At 25.8% G+C, this 19,087-nt stretch overlaps 1 protein-coding gene across 1 annotated transcript in view; it reads right to left on the reverse strand.

The window, feature by feature from the left end:
* Nucleotides 1-16,537, reverse strand: part of LOC117178859 (chromatin assembly factor 1 subunit B) — a 21,910-nt gene extending 5,373 nt beyond the window's left edge. The window contains exons 1-5 of the mRNA XM_033370367.1: nt 16,278-16,537; nt 10,550-10,682; nt 10,055-10,361; nt 3,649-3,912; nt 3,303-3,530 (exon numbers count right to left, since the gene is read on the reverse strand). Of these exons, the coding sequence (XP_033226258.1) occupies nt 3,303-3,530; nt 3,649-3,912; nt 10,055-10,361; nt 10,550-10,682; nt 16,278-16,418 (1,073 nt within the window). The 5' untranslated portion in view covers nt 16,419-16,537. The remainder of the gene's footprint in view (nt 1-3,302; nt 3,531-3,648; nt 3,913-10,054; nt 10,362-10,549; nt 10,683-16,277) is intronic.
* Nucleotides 16,538-19,087: the final 2,550 nt, after the last annotated feature.

Genomic DNA, 19,087 nt, shown 5'->3' on the forward strand with positions numbered 1-19,087 from the left:
CCCGGTACAAAATCTCAGCGTTATTTGTAGTTTGTAGGTTTAAAATTTCTTTTTTATCGTAAAATTATAATAAATTGATATGAATTACTTATCTTTAAGTATGTTTCCGGACTCCCTAGTAAATGCATAACGAAACACAATTTTAAGAAAGTGCATATATTCAAAATTTTTAATTTTCTATTTGGCCTTTTCCCCAAACCCGAGATACATGACCGGCTTCTTTTAGAGTTATTACGAAACTGCTACAAAAGACACAAGAGAACGTGATCGTCGGTTTACAACTACGTCATATCCCACAGCCGTATTATAACCACGAAGGAGAATTAAGAAAATAAGCTTCTTTAAAGTCCTTTCAAAACCATTCAAACTTTGTAAATACACTGTCTAAGGAGTTTAATTTGATAAAATTTTCCGCGTTTTTCAATACACAGCCAAACTTTACATAATCCACTCCATTACAATTAATTCAAATACAATATAAACTAATTCAATCCAATTCATTCAAATCAAATCCATTCCAATTCATTTAACTACATTTCAATCCTAATCTACCCACTCCATTCCACTCAAATTCATTCTAATCTAATTCAATACACTTAATTACAATACATTCCATTGCAATGCAATCCATTTCAATCCAATCTAATCCAATCGTCGTAAATCCACTTCAATCCAACCTATTCCAATCCACCTCAATTAATTTGCATTCCACTCCACTCTAATCCCAATCATGCCAATCCAATAGAATTCAATTAAATGCATTCCAACATAATTAGATCCAATCCACTCCAATCCATGTTATTACATTCCAATCCCACTCTATCCACTCCAATAGACTCCAATTCATTCCAATCCAAAGCAATCCAATTCATTCCAATATAATCCACTCCAATCCAATTCATTCCAGTCCAATTTAATTAAATCCAATCCAAACTAATCAAATCCTCTTAAATCCACTCCAATCCTATTCCAATCTCCTCCAATCACATTAATTCCAATCCAATATAATCCAATTCAATTCATTTCAATATAATCCAATCCAATTAATTCAAACCTTCTTCAATCCAATTCATTTTTAATAAATGCATTCCATCCAACTACATTTAATGCATTCCAATCCAATTCTATCCACTCCAATTCAATCCACTCTAATCCAGTCCAATTCAATCCAATTAAGGGTGTTGGTTAAGTCCGACTTTGAATTTTTTTATAGGTACGGCACTGCCTCAATATATATTTTTTCCGAAGGATTTGCGAACGAAAGAAAGAAAACTTGTCGAATATCCGGGGTTTTGCGAGATCCTCAGATCAATAAAATGTTGAAAACAGAATTGTGAATAAACAAATAAATTTGCAAACGATTCCAACCGTTCAAATGCTGTCGTCTACTACCCGCTGATTTCTATCTCTCACAAAATTCATATTTGTCGTGAAAATAATAATTTCCTCAACAAATTTTTTGATTTTTCGACATTGTATTGATCCGAGAATCTCGCAAAACCCCGGATATTCGACCAAAGAAATTAAATTTTAACTGAAATGATGCTTCAATTAAAAAAAAACAACTAATTTTGAACCAAATAGTTGAATTTTCATACCAGAAGATGAATTTTCTACCAGAAAAGACAAATTTGTAAAAAAATTAATGAATTTTCAAATAAAAAAGATGAATTTACAAAAAATAGAATAATTTAATTTCAAGTTAGAAAAATAAGTTTTCAACCAAATAAAATTAATTTTCAACGAAATAGTTAAATTTTCAACCAAATAAATGAATTTTCAATGAAAAAGAGTAAATGTCTATGCAACATTTTCTTTAAACACAAAAAGGAATATTTCAATTTTTGTTTAAAAAATTAATTTTTAATATAAAAAAACAACTAATTTTCAAAACAAGAAATAAAATATTAACCAAAAGATTAATTTTATACAAAAAATAATAATTTTTCACAAAATGTATTAATTTTCAATCAAAAATAAAAATTTTGTAATGGAATTTTCATCCTAATAATTGAATTTTTAACTAAAAAGTTGAATTAGTCACCAAAAAGATTTACATTTTATCACAAAAGACAAAGTTTCAATAAAATACAAAATTTTTGAAACAACGAGTTGAGTTTTTAACAGAAGAAAATTGATGTTTAATCAAACATGACCTTGTTAAATTTTTAATTAAAAAAAATTAATTTTGAACCAAAAAGATTAATTTTCTACCATAAAAGACGAAGTTTGAACAAAATACAGAAATTTGTAACTAAATAATGAATTTTCAACTGAAAAACATACATATTCAACCAAACATAGAATAGTTGAATTTTCAGTTAAAAGAATAACTAAAAAAATGATGACAAAATATTCAGTTAAATTTTGAAAAAAAAAAGATTTTTCAATTAAAATGTTGAATCATCAACCCAAAAAAAACTACATTTTTAACGACTTAGTTAAACTAATTCGTTGAATTTTGAACCAAAAAAGATTTTTCAGCGGCTATTCACAATTACCGAAAATCTTTAAAATGTAATAAAATAGCTTCATTAGAAGAAAAATCCTTAGACCAAAGTCAAATTTACAGGATAATTAGACCAAAAATTGATTTTAATACTCTGTAAATTCCAGATTTTTCCGTTTTTCTTTTTATGACATATTCATCTTAAAATAATGGAAAACCTATAACTCTAAAGTTTTAATAAAAGAATTAGCAAAAAATAACCGTGTGTGCTAAATTTCATCATGAAAATAAATTTCACATTTTTGTTACTCTTGAACTTTAAAAATAAAATTTTGATTTTAAAACAAAATAATTAAATTCATTTATGTAATAAATATGCCCAGCAAACGCGATAAATGGAGCCTTATAGAAAACTCTAAATAGTTCATGTTATTCTACCTTCATGAATAGTTCATCCGGAATTACCTTAAAAATGTATTTTTTATGCCTTTTAAATATTAAAAAAAATTAAAAGTACGGTGCCATATTACTGCAGAAGTGGAGAGTCATATGCAGTCAATGAAAAAAAATCTTTCAATTTTAAAGGAAGCTTCTGTCAATCGTATACAACATTCTCAAATTATATAACATTAGTAGTAAAATCCATAATAAAATGTTGAAAAATAAACCGATGAAAAAATTGAGCGGTTGGGCGGACAGTTAGGAAGAGAGCGGGCACTTAGGGAGGATATGAGGGCATTTAGAGAGGGTCTTGATTCTTGAAGAAGTGGCTGCGGCGGAGAGATCTTTTTTATAATATAAAAATAAAATACATCCGAGAATAATTCTTAATTATAGTCAGTGAGTGACTTACCAAGCAACGTCTGTAAGTCTCGTGTAATGGATGTTGGAAATGACTGCTATGGGTGAAATTTGCTGTGTATCGTAAAGGTAAACAGATCGTTGAGTGGCCACAGCAAAAACCATTCTGTATGGCAGCGGAATCACAGAAGTGGGTCCAATCTCTCGTAATTCGAAATACAAAGGACAGCAGCGAACGGCGATTGTTGATTCATCCAAAGATGGCAAAATCATAATTGGCCTAAAAGAAAAGAGGCTCATTATTTTTTAGGATTTTTACTGATCTTTGTTAATATTATAGATGCTGATACAATTGGAAATAAATCTCATAATCGAATTAATAATCTGGATGAACTTACTCTTTGAGATTGTGCCTAGAAAATACGATGGTTGCATTGGAGATTCTGTCCGCGGATTCTTGTGGCTCGATAATTCCAGAGGGAGCAATAATGAGCGATCCATCCGGTGTAAAAGTTAATCGGCGGAAAAATGACTTGAATGTGTCATCATAAAATAAACGAACCATTTTTCCTTCAAGAGGATGTCCAGGAGGTGTCGGTATTTTTGCCTTAGTTACGCGCTGAACGGTTTTCTTCGTACTCAGATCGACTAATCGACACTGTCTGTAATAACAATTTTAAGTATTAACAGGGTGGCGATTGGGCGGACAATTTCGAATTCCCGGTCATCACTCGGCCAAGTTTTTTCAATTTTCCAGGTCAAGTAGAAGTAACATATTCATATTTGCCGCAAAACACAAACATTTATTTTAAATCATGACGTTCATTCTAAACATCCTTTAACATAACAGAGCAAAACATTTCAAAATACATGAATTCTCACGTAAAATTATGAATCTTCAACTGGAACAGTGGGATTTTTAACCAAACAAATGAATTTTCAATCGAAAAGATGAATTTTCAACCAAATAGTTGAATTTTGAACTATAAACAAATATTACACATATTACTTTTCAACTAAACATTGAATAATTAATTTTTCAGTCCAAAAATTAATGCTCAAGCAAAAAAAAAAAGAATTTTTAACTAAAATTATGGAATATTCAACTGTAATAGTATTTTCGGTTTAAGAAAAAAATTATTGTTAACCAAAAAAGGAACACATTGTCAATCAAACAGCTCATTTTTCAACCGAAGAGATGAATTTTTAATTAAAATGATGAATCTACAAGGAAAAAAAAGAAATTAATTTTCAACATAAAAAAAAGAATTTTTAAATAATGAAATTAACTTTCAAAGAAAAAAATTAATTTCTATAAAAAAAGTAGATTTTCTACCAAAAAAGTCGTTTTTCAACACAATACGTGAATTTCTAACAAAATAAATGAATTTGCAATTTAAAAAAATAACTTTACATTTTAATTGTCCAATTTTCCACAAATTACATGAATCTTCAAAAAAATAATTTAATTTTCAAATAGTCTTGACTGCTTGTAGTTAAATTTTCAAGAAAAACGGTAAATTTATAACGAAAAATGTTTTTAAAAATTGTATTAAAATTCAGAAATATTTCCTCTTCAAAATACTTTTTCTATTCTAAAAACTATTTTAATTAATTTCTTTTTATAAATTTTGGAAGGAGGCAATTTTGGATTGTGACGAATCCATTAATAAACCAATTTTTAAATTTTTTTTTTTTAATTTTTTCACACAAATGATTAATAATTTCGAATTTAAACCGTCTGAATTTAATAAAAATGCATATTGAATTATTTCGAAACAATTTAATTATTAAATATTAAACAAAAAATATACTTTGAATTGAAGAAGCACGAAATTGAATGATTTTGACATAAAATTTCGAAAATTGGACAATGTCAAAACGTTAAAAATTGAATATTTAAAAATTCGAATTTTGGTAATTGAATCATTTAAAATGCAAAAGAATTGAAAGCGTATTGTTTATAAATAAAAGCATCTTAAAAAATTAATAATCACAAACTGAAAACATTTGAAATTGAAAACTAAATTGAATCTTTCAAAGTCAAAGCTTCTGAAATTCTAGAGTTTTATATTTTTATTACATAAAAAAAATTATAATTTGAAATTAAAGTTAACCAGACAAACTTTGCTTAAATCAAAAAATGAATTTAATTATTCTAAAAAAACGTTAAAGATAAATAGTATTTACGAATGCAGGCCTCACAGTCCCTATAGAATAAGATATAGGGACTAAAGGATACTTTTTGTCACACTCACAGGGTACATTTTTTCCGCTTAAAGGGCAACAACTTCAAGAAAAATTAATAAGGCTTCAAAAAAATCAAATAAAACGCAAAATAATTCAAATGATTTGGAATACAATTTTTAATAACAAAAAATTCGATTAGTTTCCGTAAAATAAAAATTAATTTAGAGGAATTTAAGATAAACGAGAATTCGATAAAATTGATAAAAAATTAAGATAATTTAAAAAAAAATTGAAATGAATCATATGCAAAATCATCGTTGAATTCAGAAAATTTGAAATGAGTTTAGAACAATTCAAGCCAATTCAAAAGAATTTAAAGAAATTCCTAGGAATAAAGTGAGGGATAAAGAGCTCAAGATTAATTAAATAAAAACTTTTAAAAACTCAAACAAGTCCATAGAAATAAGTAGAATTGAGTAAATTTAGAAGAATTCAAGTCGACTAAACAAATTCTAGAGAATTTCAAGGAATTGAAATAAATTAGGAGTAATTAGTAAGAAAATATGGTGAATTCCAAAAAACAATTAAAGTTCTCTTCAAATATTTGAAACTCTACTAATTTATAAACAAACAACGATTAAGTTGAATTAAAAATCATATTAAAAATCGAAAAAATTCCATTGATTTCAGTAAAATTTGAGTGGATTTGGAGAATTTAAGGGAAATGAGAAGAATTCGATGAAATTTGTAAAATAACAAACTGAATTTAAAAAGTAATCAAGTGAATTGAAAACAATTCAAAATGAGAAAAAATTAATTGAATTGAATACGTTTGAAATGAGATTAGAAAAATTAAAGAGAATTAGAAAGAATTGAGAGTGAATTAATAAGAATTCTGGGCAAATTTCAAATGATTGCAAAATATATTTGAAAATCTCTTGAAATCTTTGCAACTCTAAAAAATCCCACACTTCTTGTGAAAAATTCTTTGAAATTAATTAAAAATTTTAAATTTCTTAAAATTAATAAAACCCTGATGAATTCCTCGAAATTGTTTTAATATCTTTCAAATAGTAATCTTTTAAAACGTCTTAAAGCTTTTAAAAATGCCAAGGAACATAAAAAATATACATTAAAATATTTCAAATCCCTTGATGAATTTATGAATCGAATTTAACACATTCAAAAGAATTCCAAAGAATTTAAATAAATTCAGGATAAATTAATAAGAATTCAGGGTCAATTCCAAAAACCAATTTCATAACTCTTCAAATCTTTGAAAACTTACGAAATCTCTCACTTTTCTTGAATACATTCTTTAAAATTCACAAAAATATTATTGAATCCCAAAAAGTTAAATGAAATCTGACAATATTTCCTGAAAGCCTGGGAAATTCTTTATTTTTAAATATGTCAATCACTTTGAAATCTCTTCAAATTATTCAAAATCAATTACCAATTTCTAGAAATCTTTTGGCATTCCCTAAAATAGTTAAAATGCTTTGAAATCCTACAAAATAGCTCACGTGTCATGAATACATTCTTTGAAATCTACAAAATTTTTTATAAAGTCCCTTAAAATCATTGCAATTCTCCGAAATTTTATAAAATCCTATGAAATCTTAAAAAATTCCGTAAAACTTAAAGATCCTGTAAAATCGTTGCATATATTCCAAAACTCTAAAAAATTCTTTATCCAAAAATATTTCAAATTAAAAGCGCTTGCAGATGCTTTTGAAGTTTTAAAAATACCTTAAATATCTTAAAAGTCGACTGAAATACTTCAAAAGAATTTAAAACAATTCAGAAATAGGTATAGACCTGAATTGAATAGTCATTAAACCATGAGTTAATTTATTGAAAGAAAAGTGACATTAATAAAAGTTGCATCATTAGCTGCACAGAGGGTACCATAAGGACCAAATATGGAAACTAGGGTATTTTAGGGACCTCCACTGAATATAGGGTACAAGAGGGAATATAGGGACCGATCTGTGAGGTCAGTAAATGAAAAAAAATAAAGAAATTCTACTCCGCACGTTAAAACTAAAACGAATGATAGCTTCATTTAAAACTGAAAAAATGTAGTCATCGAAAATGACGATATTAACACTTTTTTATAATCACTCTTTAGAATTTTAATTATTTAAAGTTTATTAGATTTTAGTTGCAAAATTTATTTTAAACTCAATTTTTAATTTTTAATTAAAAATCGTTAAATTTGTAACATTTGCATTAAAATTATAATTCATTCTTGAAATTTTCCAATCATTTATGTATTTTATTATTCTCCCTTTCACATGCCTTTTATATATTCACAACTTTTGAAATTGTTAGTACAATGTTAAACTTTTCCATTTGAAATTACTTTATATTTACATCTAAAATTATTAAATTTAAAACTGACTATCAAGTCTTTTAATATGAAATTTTGAAATATTTAATAGCGGAATTTTCTTGACATTATGAATTTTTTAATTTGAAACTTCAATATTGTGAAATTAAAATTTGTAAACCTCCATAAATTAATCTAAACACTGATTTTCAGAAAAAAGCTTTAGTTTCAACCACTAAAAGGTTAAGCCGTTATCGAGCTGCGCATTTAAAACCATAATACGTATTTAATTGAAATTATAACAAATTTGAAGATGATAAATATATTATTAATAAGTAGCATATCATGTAATATGAAGTGACATTCAAAACGACTGGATAGAATTTTTTTTACTAAAAAATGCGATTTCTATGAAAAAAGCACTTTCATTTTCACCGTTTAAATTTCAGAATTTAAAAAATTGCCACAAATAATGTAAACCTTTAAAGTTTAATTATTCTGAACACTCTGAAATTTCCTGGCTCGCAAAAATTTTTCATGGTATATTAAATGTAAAAAATCGAACTCTTGAATTTTAAACTTTTAAAATTAAAGTTTAAAAGTTGTTTATTAAAAAATGTTTTATTCAAATGCTCAATAATGTGCACGTATAAAATGGAAGCTACTATCACTTTTCAACTGAACAATTTTTAATTAAATGCAGTTAAAAAGCCAAATTAAAATTTTTAAACTTTGATAAATTGTAGAGTTCAATGATTCAGATTCAGTTCCAAAAATACAAATCCACGTTATGATTTTTAATGCTCTAAATTGAAAAATCAATCAAAGAATTTAAAAATTTTCAAAATGATAACATTTTAAGCAATTTAAATTACAATCATTAAAAATTGAACGATTACATTTATTTATAGACTAAGAACACTTTTTAAAATAAAAGTTAAAGTACTTTTATTCAAAATAGTTTTTAACTTCTTACAATAGTTTTATAATCCTTAAAATATTTCGAAATTTTATTTTTAAATTTGAAACATCTACGTTGCTTTACACTTTTTTCTGATTTTAAATTATTTTTGAGATGTTTTCAGAACCTCGAAACATATTTTAAATGATTGGAATTTTTCCTATATATTTTTTTTAAATTGCTGCCAAATTAAAGAAAATTTCTTAAAATCTTCCACATTCATTGTTGATAATGTTGTAAATCTTTTTAAATATCCACTTAAAATTAATTTTTCAAAATAAAAAATTATTCACAATTTTCCTGGGAAATGTTTTTTATTCCTCCGAAGCCTTTCAAATTTCTTTGAAAGCTTTTACATTTTTTTCTGTACATGTAGACACTTCTTATAAATTATTCGAAAAAATTTCGAATTTTAAATTATTTCAAAATTTTTAAATATCTCTTCAACTTATTAAAAAATGTTCTAAGAGTAAGAGGTGTTGAATTGTTATTTATACACAAAAATCTAATAATTTGACTTAAAAATTTTAAAAATTTTAATAGGACTATTAAAATTGTAACGTTCAAAATTTAGTTTTGTTGTTTAGTTTTAAATATTTAATTTGCACTTATTGATTTTAAATGAACAGTCAGATATTTCTAAATATTAAGTCATAGTTCTTTTTCTTAATTAAAAAAATGTAAAGGTAATGGTTTAAAAATGGAATATTTTAGACTGAAATAATATTTGAAAAAAAATCTTTAATTATGAATATATGATTTTGAAGTTATTTAACACTTTTAAATAGTTTTTAAACATTCAATCGGGCGTTTAAGTTTGTTCAACCAAATAAAACTTTCCAATCGCAACAGTTTAATTTTTAACGTTAGAATCTGCAAATTCTAAAATTCTGAACTGATTCTGAATCTTCTTTTAAAATCAATTATTATTCACAGTTTTAAATCTTAAAGTAACAGTTCAACATAAAAAAATTATTAACTCATTTATATTCACAGTTGATCAACTAAATATGGTTTTGATCCAAAATCTTAGATTTCAAACGCTTCTTATTAGTTTAATACATTAAAACTGCATTTAAAAAACCTTAAATTAAAATGTACCCTTAAAAAATAAAATTGTCTAAAGTGAAAGATTTTCGAATTACGCATTCTCAACTAAATGATACAATTAAAAAAGATAACAATTTAACTAATTATTTTTCAAAACGGTTGAAATCAGAATTGGACAGATTTTTTCAAAAAAATTGTAAAACTCCCGGTCCTAAGCATATATAAATGTTTTTTTGTCAACTAAAATTAAATCAAATTCATATATTACCTATCGGTACTCAACGTGCAAACATACTGATTGCAAGGATCCCATGCAACACCTTGAACAAATCCTTTATAATCAGTTAAAATGCTAGTACTTCGTCCCTTCTGTACGTCCCACAAAATGGCAGTATTATCAACGGAACCCGATACAAGGGAATTTGAATCCGGAGACCAACATATGTCGTATATGTCTTCGAGGTGACCTTTCAAAACTTTCCACGATGTCCATTGTTCTTTATTAGTATTTTCCTCTCCAAGAAACATAGGGAGATCAGACTCTTCTCGTTGTTTCCATAATATAATTACAGATTCTAGAATAAAAAGTAATTGTTAATTGTTTTGAGATTAATAAATCGTTATTTCACAATTAGTATAATTGTTTCTGAGAGGTTGACCACTTGACTATTGACAGTGCACCTGATTTAAAGATTTTTGTTTAATTTCACGAAGGCTTGTACACCCGATTTTGAGAATGATCGACCCCTTGAATTTTACTAACCATCGTCACCAGAGGCTAGAATTTCAGCAGAAGGTGAAAAACGTACAACGTTTACTGCTTTTTGATGGCGTTCCAAATCTGCTACACATGAAACTGTCGCTCCACCAGTGTCATTTACTAATAAATGCCAAATCTAAAAAGGTCAGGAGATCTAAATTAGGTTCAAGTTTACGTATAATTTCTGCCAATTTCCCAGAACGGGAGCTTTATTTAAAACAAGAAATTATGTCTTAATTCATTAAGGCAAAAGGAGCTCAAAAAGGGGGAAATAGGGCAACTTACTCACGAAAAAGGGGGAAAATAGGGAAAAGATTAAACATTTATTTTCACATTTCGAAAAGAACAAACAATCTTTTTATAAGAAATGTTATATTTTTTTAAATTGGATTTTCTTAGGTAATTAGAAATCTATTCACCGTGTTATTAAAAAGTCAGAGAAAAAATAAAATTACTAAAATACACCATTTTTATACGTTTAACATCTTTCTCATAAATATTTCTATTCCAGATTTACCATTTTTTATTTATTCAGGGTGGCCGTTTTAATCAAAGAAAAAATTCTCGATAATTTTCCAGTTTTCGCTCAGATCGAACTCTGAAGTCTAAAATTTGTTCACTTAGTCACAAAAACTGAGCTGCAAATTAAAGCACTCAAAGTGGAAGTCTTGAATTTTAAACTTTTAACACTAAAGTTTAAAAGTTTTTGATTAAAAAAATGTTTTTTTTTATAAGCTGAACAGTTCTTAAATTAAAAGTTAAATTATTTTTATATTAAATAGTTAAAAAAATCCTTAACATGATTCAAAATGTTATTTCAAAATCTTGAAACATTTACATGTTGTTTCATATTTTTTCAAATTTAAAATTATTTCTTGAAATTTTTCAGAACTTCTAAACATCTTTTAAAATTATTCAAACTTTTCCTAACTATTTCTTTTAAATCCTACCAAATTAAATAAATTTACTTAAAATCTTCCTCATTCTTAATGATTTTGTAAACCTTTCTAAATCTTTTTAAATATTCTTTTAAAGCTAATTTTTCTAAATAAAAAATAATGTTCAATTTTCCTAACAAATGTTTTTTATTCTTCTGAAACCTTTCATAATTCTTAAACAAAACTCCTAAATTTTCGCTTCAAAATCTGCTGAAATCTATAATACTTGGTTCCAAATTAGGACGTGGACTATTTGCGCCGAATTTTTTTTACGGAAAGACGAATTTTGTTGATACGCGTAGACACTTCGTTTACATTATTTGAAACCATTTCAAAGTTTTAATTAATTTTGAATTTGTTCAAATCTTCTAAATATCTCTTCAACTTACTCGAATTTTTTCTAAGAATAATACGCGTTTAAGTGTTCTTTATACATCAAAATTCAACACTTAGAATTACAAATTAAATTTTGTTAAACAGATCAATAAAATTGTAACGCTTAAAGTTTAGTTTTTTTGCTTAATTTTGATTATTTAATTTATAATTACTTATTTTAAGTAAACATTTAGATATTTCTAATTATAAAGTAATTGATCTTTTTCTTAATTGAAAATTTTCAAATTGCATGGTTTAAAAATGGAATATTTTAGGTTGTTTTTTAATTGTTTAAGTCTTTAAAAGTCTTTAAATTAAAATGTACGCTTAAAATTTTAAATGGAAAATTTTTTAAGTGAAAGATTTTGGAAATGAGCATTCTAAACTGAATGATATCATAATTGAAAAAGATCACAATGTAGCTAATTATTTAAAAAAGCGGTTGCAATCAGAGTTAGACGGATTTTTGTTTTTCTACATAAAATTTCCGGTTTCCCGTTCCAGCGGCAAATCTGTTACTATAATTAATACTTTGAGTGTAAATTTAAAATCACACTCTTCAGTAAAGTGAAGTATAAATGCTAAAATTAATCGAATTGTTTGGACGGAGGGATCAAAATTTGTTGATTGACATCCACAGCAAGTAAAAATAAAAAAATTTTAAATTGGTTAATATCTTCTGTTCTCTTTTTTAAATTTACAATTAAATTTATTCGAATCTGAAATTTCTTCAGCTTGAACGAAATAAACATATTAATATTATTTATTCATGGGAAACATTCTTTTTCGTGGTGTTTATAACGTTCCGAAATCGCAAAAAAAAGATAAAATGTTTCTTTGGTTCAAGCTGAATAAATTTCAGGTTCGACATATTCTACTTTTTAAATATGTGAATACGAATCATTCCATCAAACATATTTTTGCATATTTAAAAAAAATGTTATTGCGTAAAAAATTTACTTTTATATTTCGTAATTTTTTATTATTATACACTGGTAAAAGCTGTAAACATAACTAATTCGCCATAATTTTTTAACCAATTGGAAATATTTTTAATTTGAAATCGATACATTTTATTGATTAAATTTTTGTTCACTTTTATCGAAAGCCAACCTACAAATTTTTTCCCTCAGCTCAAACGATTTTATTTTAGTATTTTCACTCTGTCCTAACCTTCAGTGCAGATATGGAATATTCCATTTTTAATTAGGTATTTAACTGTGTACATTTGAACTAAAAAGTGTTAAACTTCTAATACCTATTTAAAAAATACTATATATTTTTTTAAACTGTTCCAATTTTATATTGGATAACAACTTCTTTCTACAGTGTTAACATTTTCAACATGCTTTGAAATGTTTCAGCTTTAAATTTTTTGTTATGAGTATTTATTTTTAGCAGTTCAGCACTCGAAATGTGTACCTTATTTATTCATAAATAATTTATTTATAAGCTATAATTGCTTTAATTATTATTCAATAATGGGTATACTTAGTAATTTCAAAACATTTTCCGAGTAATTCATATATTGTATTTTCAAATTTCGTATATTTAAATAGAAAACGAGAAACGCGGAAGTTTTTTGAGAATAGGGGAAAAAGGAGAGTTCAAGAAAAAGGGAGAAACTAAGAAAAAAAGGGGAAGACTGTGCACCCTACACATAATTATTTAAGTATATTTCAAATAATTTGGGCTTTTAAATATTAAATGAATAAAAAACACTAGGCTTTTTCATGTCAGTCTGTATCTAGTACCAAGTAAGTTTCGACCTTCTGAAAGCTTAACCTATAATTTTTTTTTGCGTATTCTGTAAACATGATAAATCCATTAAAAAAAAATGAGTTACGCATGCTATCTGCATATTTACGACTCATTTGTAAAAAATGTTCAAAATGGTAACAAAACTATATAAATCCAAGCTAAGAGGTTAAAAATTCTTCGATATTAAAAAAAAAACATGATAAATCCTTTTTTTAAATTAAATCACATTATTTATTTTTATATATCCTGACTGTTGCAAACATAGCAATAGGAGACCATATAATAGACTTTACAATTCCATAAAATCTATAGCGTTTTATTTAACTCGTTTTCATGAACCAGACACAGGTCTTTAAAGATCATATAAAATAATTCGCTTCGAGAAATTATTAACAATTATTCAACGAATTGAAGAGGTTAACATTTTTTGATGCACTTGACTGCTTTCGTATCGCATAACAAAATTTCGACCGTGATGTTGTAACCATTTTTACCGAATTTAAAGTGTGACCTCGATTTTTCAAAATAAAAAGATAATTTTTTTTAAGTTTGACCCTTTTTTCTCCTTTTTTTGTACAAAAAACTCCTAGGATTCTGTTTTTTGATACGGTGAACCATAAAATGTAGTGTTTTTTTTATTCTAGAAATTAAATTTTTTAATCATAGACATATGGACAACATTTTTTGTTGGTTTTGAAAAATGGGGATCAAATTTTATCGACGTTGAAACCAGGATTTAACCTCGAAATTGAATTGCCTCATTTTACTCCAAAAATTTGGAATGAAAATTGGCAAATTTCATTAGGTTGCGATTAAAACGTTTTTTTTTTATTCTAACCCGAACATTAAAAAATAAGTTTCACGCCAAAGCTATTGAATTAACCAATTTTTCACTTCGAATACAGATTTGATGAAAAACAGGAATAGGCCCTAATTATCTAAAAAATATAAAATTCTAGTATTTATGGAGAAAAATGATACAATTAAGAGGTTGGGTCTTAAGAATTTAATTATTTTCAATCTCAAACATATTTTTGGAATTCACGAATTTTCAATCGTAACTCTTCAAAACTGGAAGACTTGAAAAGTTCAAAATTTTGAAAAATTACAATTAAATATTATGCGAGCTTCAAATTTTACAATTTTAAATTTTGTAATTATGGTCAATTAAATTTGAAAATTTTTCAATTTAGATGATATAGAATTGAAAACTCCCGACTCTCGACTAAATGGACGGATTTGTACTTAAATACATCTTTGAAAGTGAATGAATTTCAATTTTAAATCTTGCCATTGCATATATTTTTGAATTTTAAAACTTTGAAATAAAACTGTTCCAAAAAACAATTCAGAATTGCATCATTTTCTATTCGACGCATTAAATTTCGAAGAGTTTTTAAATTCAAATATTCAAAATTGAAGAAATTTCTTTTTTAACTGTTAAGAACTGAAGATTATAAATTGAAAATCGTAAAAATTGAAGAATTTTCAATTAAAACATACAAAATTGAACTATTGAAAAAAAGGTTAAAAATTCTATACATTTTAAAATACAAAGCTTGGAAATTAAAAAATTTTCGTTTATATATTTTCCAAATTCAACAATTTTCAAACGTAACTTTAAAATTGCAGAACTTTCAATTTTGTAATTTTTATGATTTACATATGATACTTCTTCGATTTGGAAAATTTAGAATTGAAAACTACAAACAAAATTTAGCAAATTTTTATATATACATCTTTAAATTTGAATATATTTCAATTTTAAATCTTCAAACTATATTTTTATGTTCTTAATTCGCGCATTGGATCAGCCATTTTCAGTTCATAAATTCGGTCAATATATTCGAATTAAGCAACCCCAAAAACCATAGTATAGCCACTTTCATAAAATTGAGACCATTTTCAAATTTTTCATTCCCTATTTTGGATTAGCCAACTTGAATTTCGGAATTCTGTTATCAAATTCGGATTTAGCGACAAAAAGTTGTTTAAAAAATATTAAAGTGATATTATTTAGCTCGAATACTTCCATAATTTTTTTATTCTAGCACCAATAAATTGTCTCAATAAAAGAACAATTTAATATAGACCTATATAGGTTTTTTTTACGTACCAAAATTTTAGTATAGATAGCCGGATTTTTTCGGTACACATGAACAATGAGTTTCAAATTTCATCTTAAAATTTATTTCCAATTTTCCTAAGAAGCTTCTTATTGCATATAAAAATTCATATAATAAAGACATTTCTGGTCGAAATTTGAATTTAAAGGTGATTCTCCATATTTAGCATACATAACAATTTGCAATCAATTCATTTAGCATACATAATTAAATTTAAAGAAAGATTATATGTACCAGAAAGCGTATTATTAGCTAAAAATTAATTTTGAAAATAAAGATAATGATTCAAAGTTGACAAACTCAAAATAATTCTTTTCAGCTGTCAGGCAAAAAAACGACAATAATGAAGAGTAAACAAAAATTTAAATTGTCTACCTGTTGAATATGATTTAATTAAAGAATGCAAGTTCTTTTGGAAAAAATTATAATTTTTAACTGCTCGAAAAGTGCATTGAGATAAAACATAATTTCCCACTTCATTAAAGTATCCAGAATAATTGAAATAAGTCTTAAAATAAAGTAATTCATTACCAAGACATGAGAATCGGCTCCTGCAGTGACAATTCTCCAATAAGAATCTTGTGCAGAATTTTTAAAGTTTCCAATCTGCACGTCGACACTTAACACTGGGTCCCGATTATGCCACGAAATTTCAGGAATAGAGCACTTCATATTCGTTGAATTAACGAGAAAAACTATATAAAATTAGGAATAAACTTAAAAAGAAAATGATGTTCTACTTCTCAACAATGCCTAACCTATATTTGTGATGTTCACACCGGGAAACGCGCGCGTTCCTGGCTCCTGCTTTTTTCCTTTCGGGCAGTTTCGGAAGGTTTCGTGAAGCTTCCTACTGCCAACCAATCAGAAAGGGATGTTAACAGAAAGCGTTCTCCCATGCTGCACTCGGTCATTTGAAAAGTTGAAAGCGATGTAGCAAGCAAAAATAATAAAATAATATTAGAGAGATAATATAAAAAATTAGATGCGATCTACAGGATGTTTACTCACCTGGAAAATGTGGAATTAGCAGGGAATTTGGTATAGCTTTTTTTTAAATGTAATATAATATATGAAAGTTCTTTTTATCATTTTCAATATTCTCAGGTCAATATATTTTATTACAAATATTATGTTCAATATGCAATGAATTTTAAGCATAAAAGTAAAATTAAAATTTCTGTTAATTACTACAGGAATCATAGTGTAAAAGGAGCTCAATAAAGGAGAAAAATAAAAAGATAAAACATTTATTCTTATATGTAAAAAAAGAAACGATTTTTTTATAATAAATTATATATTTTGAAATAATGTTACGGCTTTTTTTTAATATTTATGACATTAAAGAATTTATTTTTTAAAATTATACTTATAAGATTTCCAACGACCTATAGGTCGTTGGAAATCCATTTTAGGCGAAAAAATAAATAAAAATAAAATACTTAAAGTAAATAATTTGCATATGCTACAAATGTTTCCTGCAATGAAGAATATTTTATCATTTAAAAATTCCTTCATTGATGATTATATCGTGAAACTTATATTATAAATAATTAAATATTTAAAATTAAAATATTTCTCTAGAAATTCGTTAAAATCCCTTAAAATCCTTGGAAATCGTAAATATATGTTCAAATAAGTAGAAATCATTTGAATCTCCTTGAATATAAATTAATTATATATTAATTATTACATTCTTCGAAGGAAACCGTTAAAATCAAATTATTTATAAGAAATAATTAATTTTAGTTAGTAAAATGTGTTCTTTCGTAATTTTAATATTTTCATGGGTGTCAACATTTTTTACGCACCTGGAAATCTTATCAGTCGATAATGATTTTAAATAACTTAAGATATTTTTAATAATTTGACATTGGTATTATTTCTTCATACCCTTGAAACTGCTGCAATCCCTAGAAATCCTTAGAAATAAAATTAAAATTATTCCCTAAATTTCTCTTTAGAAATTTGTTAAAATCCCTCGGAATGTTTCGAAATCATAAAAATCAATTAAAATAAGTAGAAATCATTTGTTATGATATGAATATAAATTTAACTAAAATAATTTATTGAATTTCTGTATAAAAACAGTTAAAATAACCGTCAGCAACCCAGGATTTCTATTTTCTAACACTGATAGCATAAACTAGTTCAAAATTGATAATTCGTTAAAATCCCTTGAAATCTTTGGAAATTGTACAAATCTATTCAAATAAGTTCAAATAATTTGCTTTTCCATGAATAAAATTTTGATTAAAATAAATCATTAAATTCCTCTATAAAGCACAGATTAAATAACCGTTCACTTCCCTGAATATCTATTTTCTAATATTGCAAACAAAAACTTCATTCTTAATTATCTTCAAATTTGAAAAATGTTGAATTAAGATCGTGAAATAAAATTGTTCAATTTTTTTTTCTAATTTTGCAGAATATATTATGTTCATTCATATGTTCATATAATTAGAAATAAGTAAAAATTACGAGTATAATTTAAAATCATTTAAAAAGTGTTAGTTGGAGAAATGGTTCAACTCTTCTTCTGCAATGGAATATAGTTAGATTTTAATTGTAATTATATAAAGTAGTTAATAAAATTTTGATTTGCAATTTTGTAAAGTTATATTAATTATACATGTATAACAGATAATTCTATAATCTGGTTCTGATTAGAATAATTTTGCACTTGTAAAATTAACAATTGTATTATCAATTTAAAGATAATAGGGGAAGTTTTCGAGAACAGGGAAAAAAGAGAAATTTGAAAAAGGGGAAATGCAGGGGATAGGGGAGGGGTCTATTTAAGAAGTCTGTTTATAGTGTCATCAATTTATTTTTATTTTTGATAGTGGTAATTAATATATTCAAGAATTGAATTTATAAATACTTTTTGTGCGAGCTTCTGAAATTTTAATTAAAAAAAAAATACGTTCCAGAAAACTTGTACGAGAAATTAAATGTCCGTATTTATAAAGTTACGTACTATTTCTACGGATTGACAAATTATTCACAAAGACCGCACAAAATTATTTACAATAAAGTCGTGGAATTGTATACATATTCCGATTACTGAATACTGAATACTTAAGTATTAAACAAATTACCTGAAAAAATCTAGAAATCTGTAGAAACCTGGAATTGTCAGGGAATTTGTTTCCACGATTTGAGTCGACACTACGGATTCACAACCATTTAAACATTTATATTGATTTTTGGAAATACGATAAGCCTACTAATTACTAAAGATATTTTATTGTAATAAATAATACAAATTTTGTAATTTTATCATATATTTTCCGACAGTATATGAAACTGCATGGCACGAATAATAATTACATCAT

Source organism: Belonocnema kinseyi, chromosome 8, assembly GCF_010883055.1.
Source record: "Belonocnema kinseyi isolate 2016_QV_RU_SX_M_011 chromosome 8, B_treatae_v1, whole genome shotgun sequence".
Lineage (NCBI taxonomy): Eukaryota > Metazoa > Arthropoda > Insecta > Hymenoptera > Cynipidae > Belonocnema > Belonocnema kinseyi.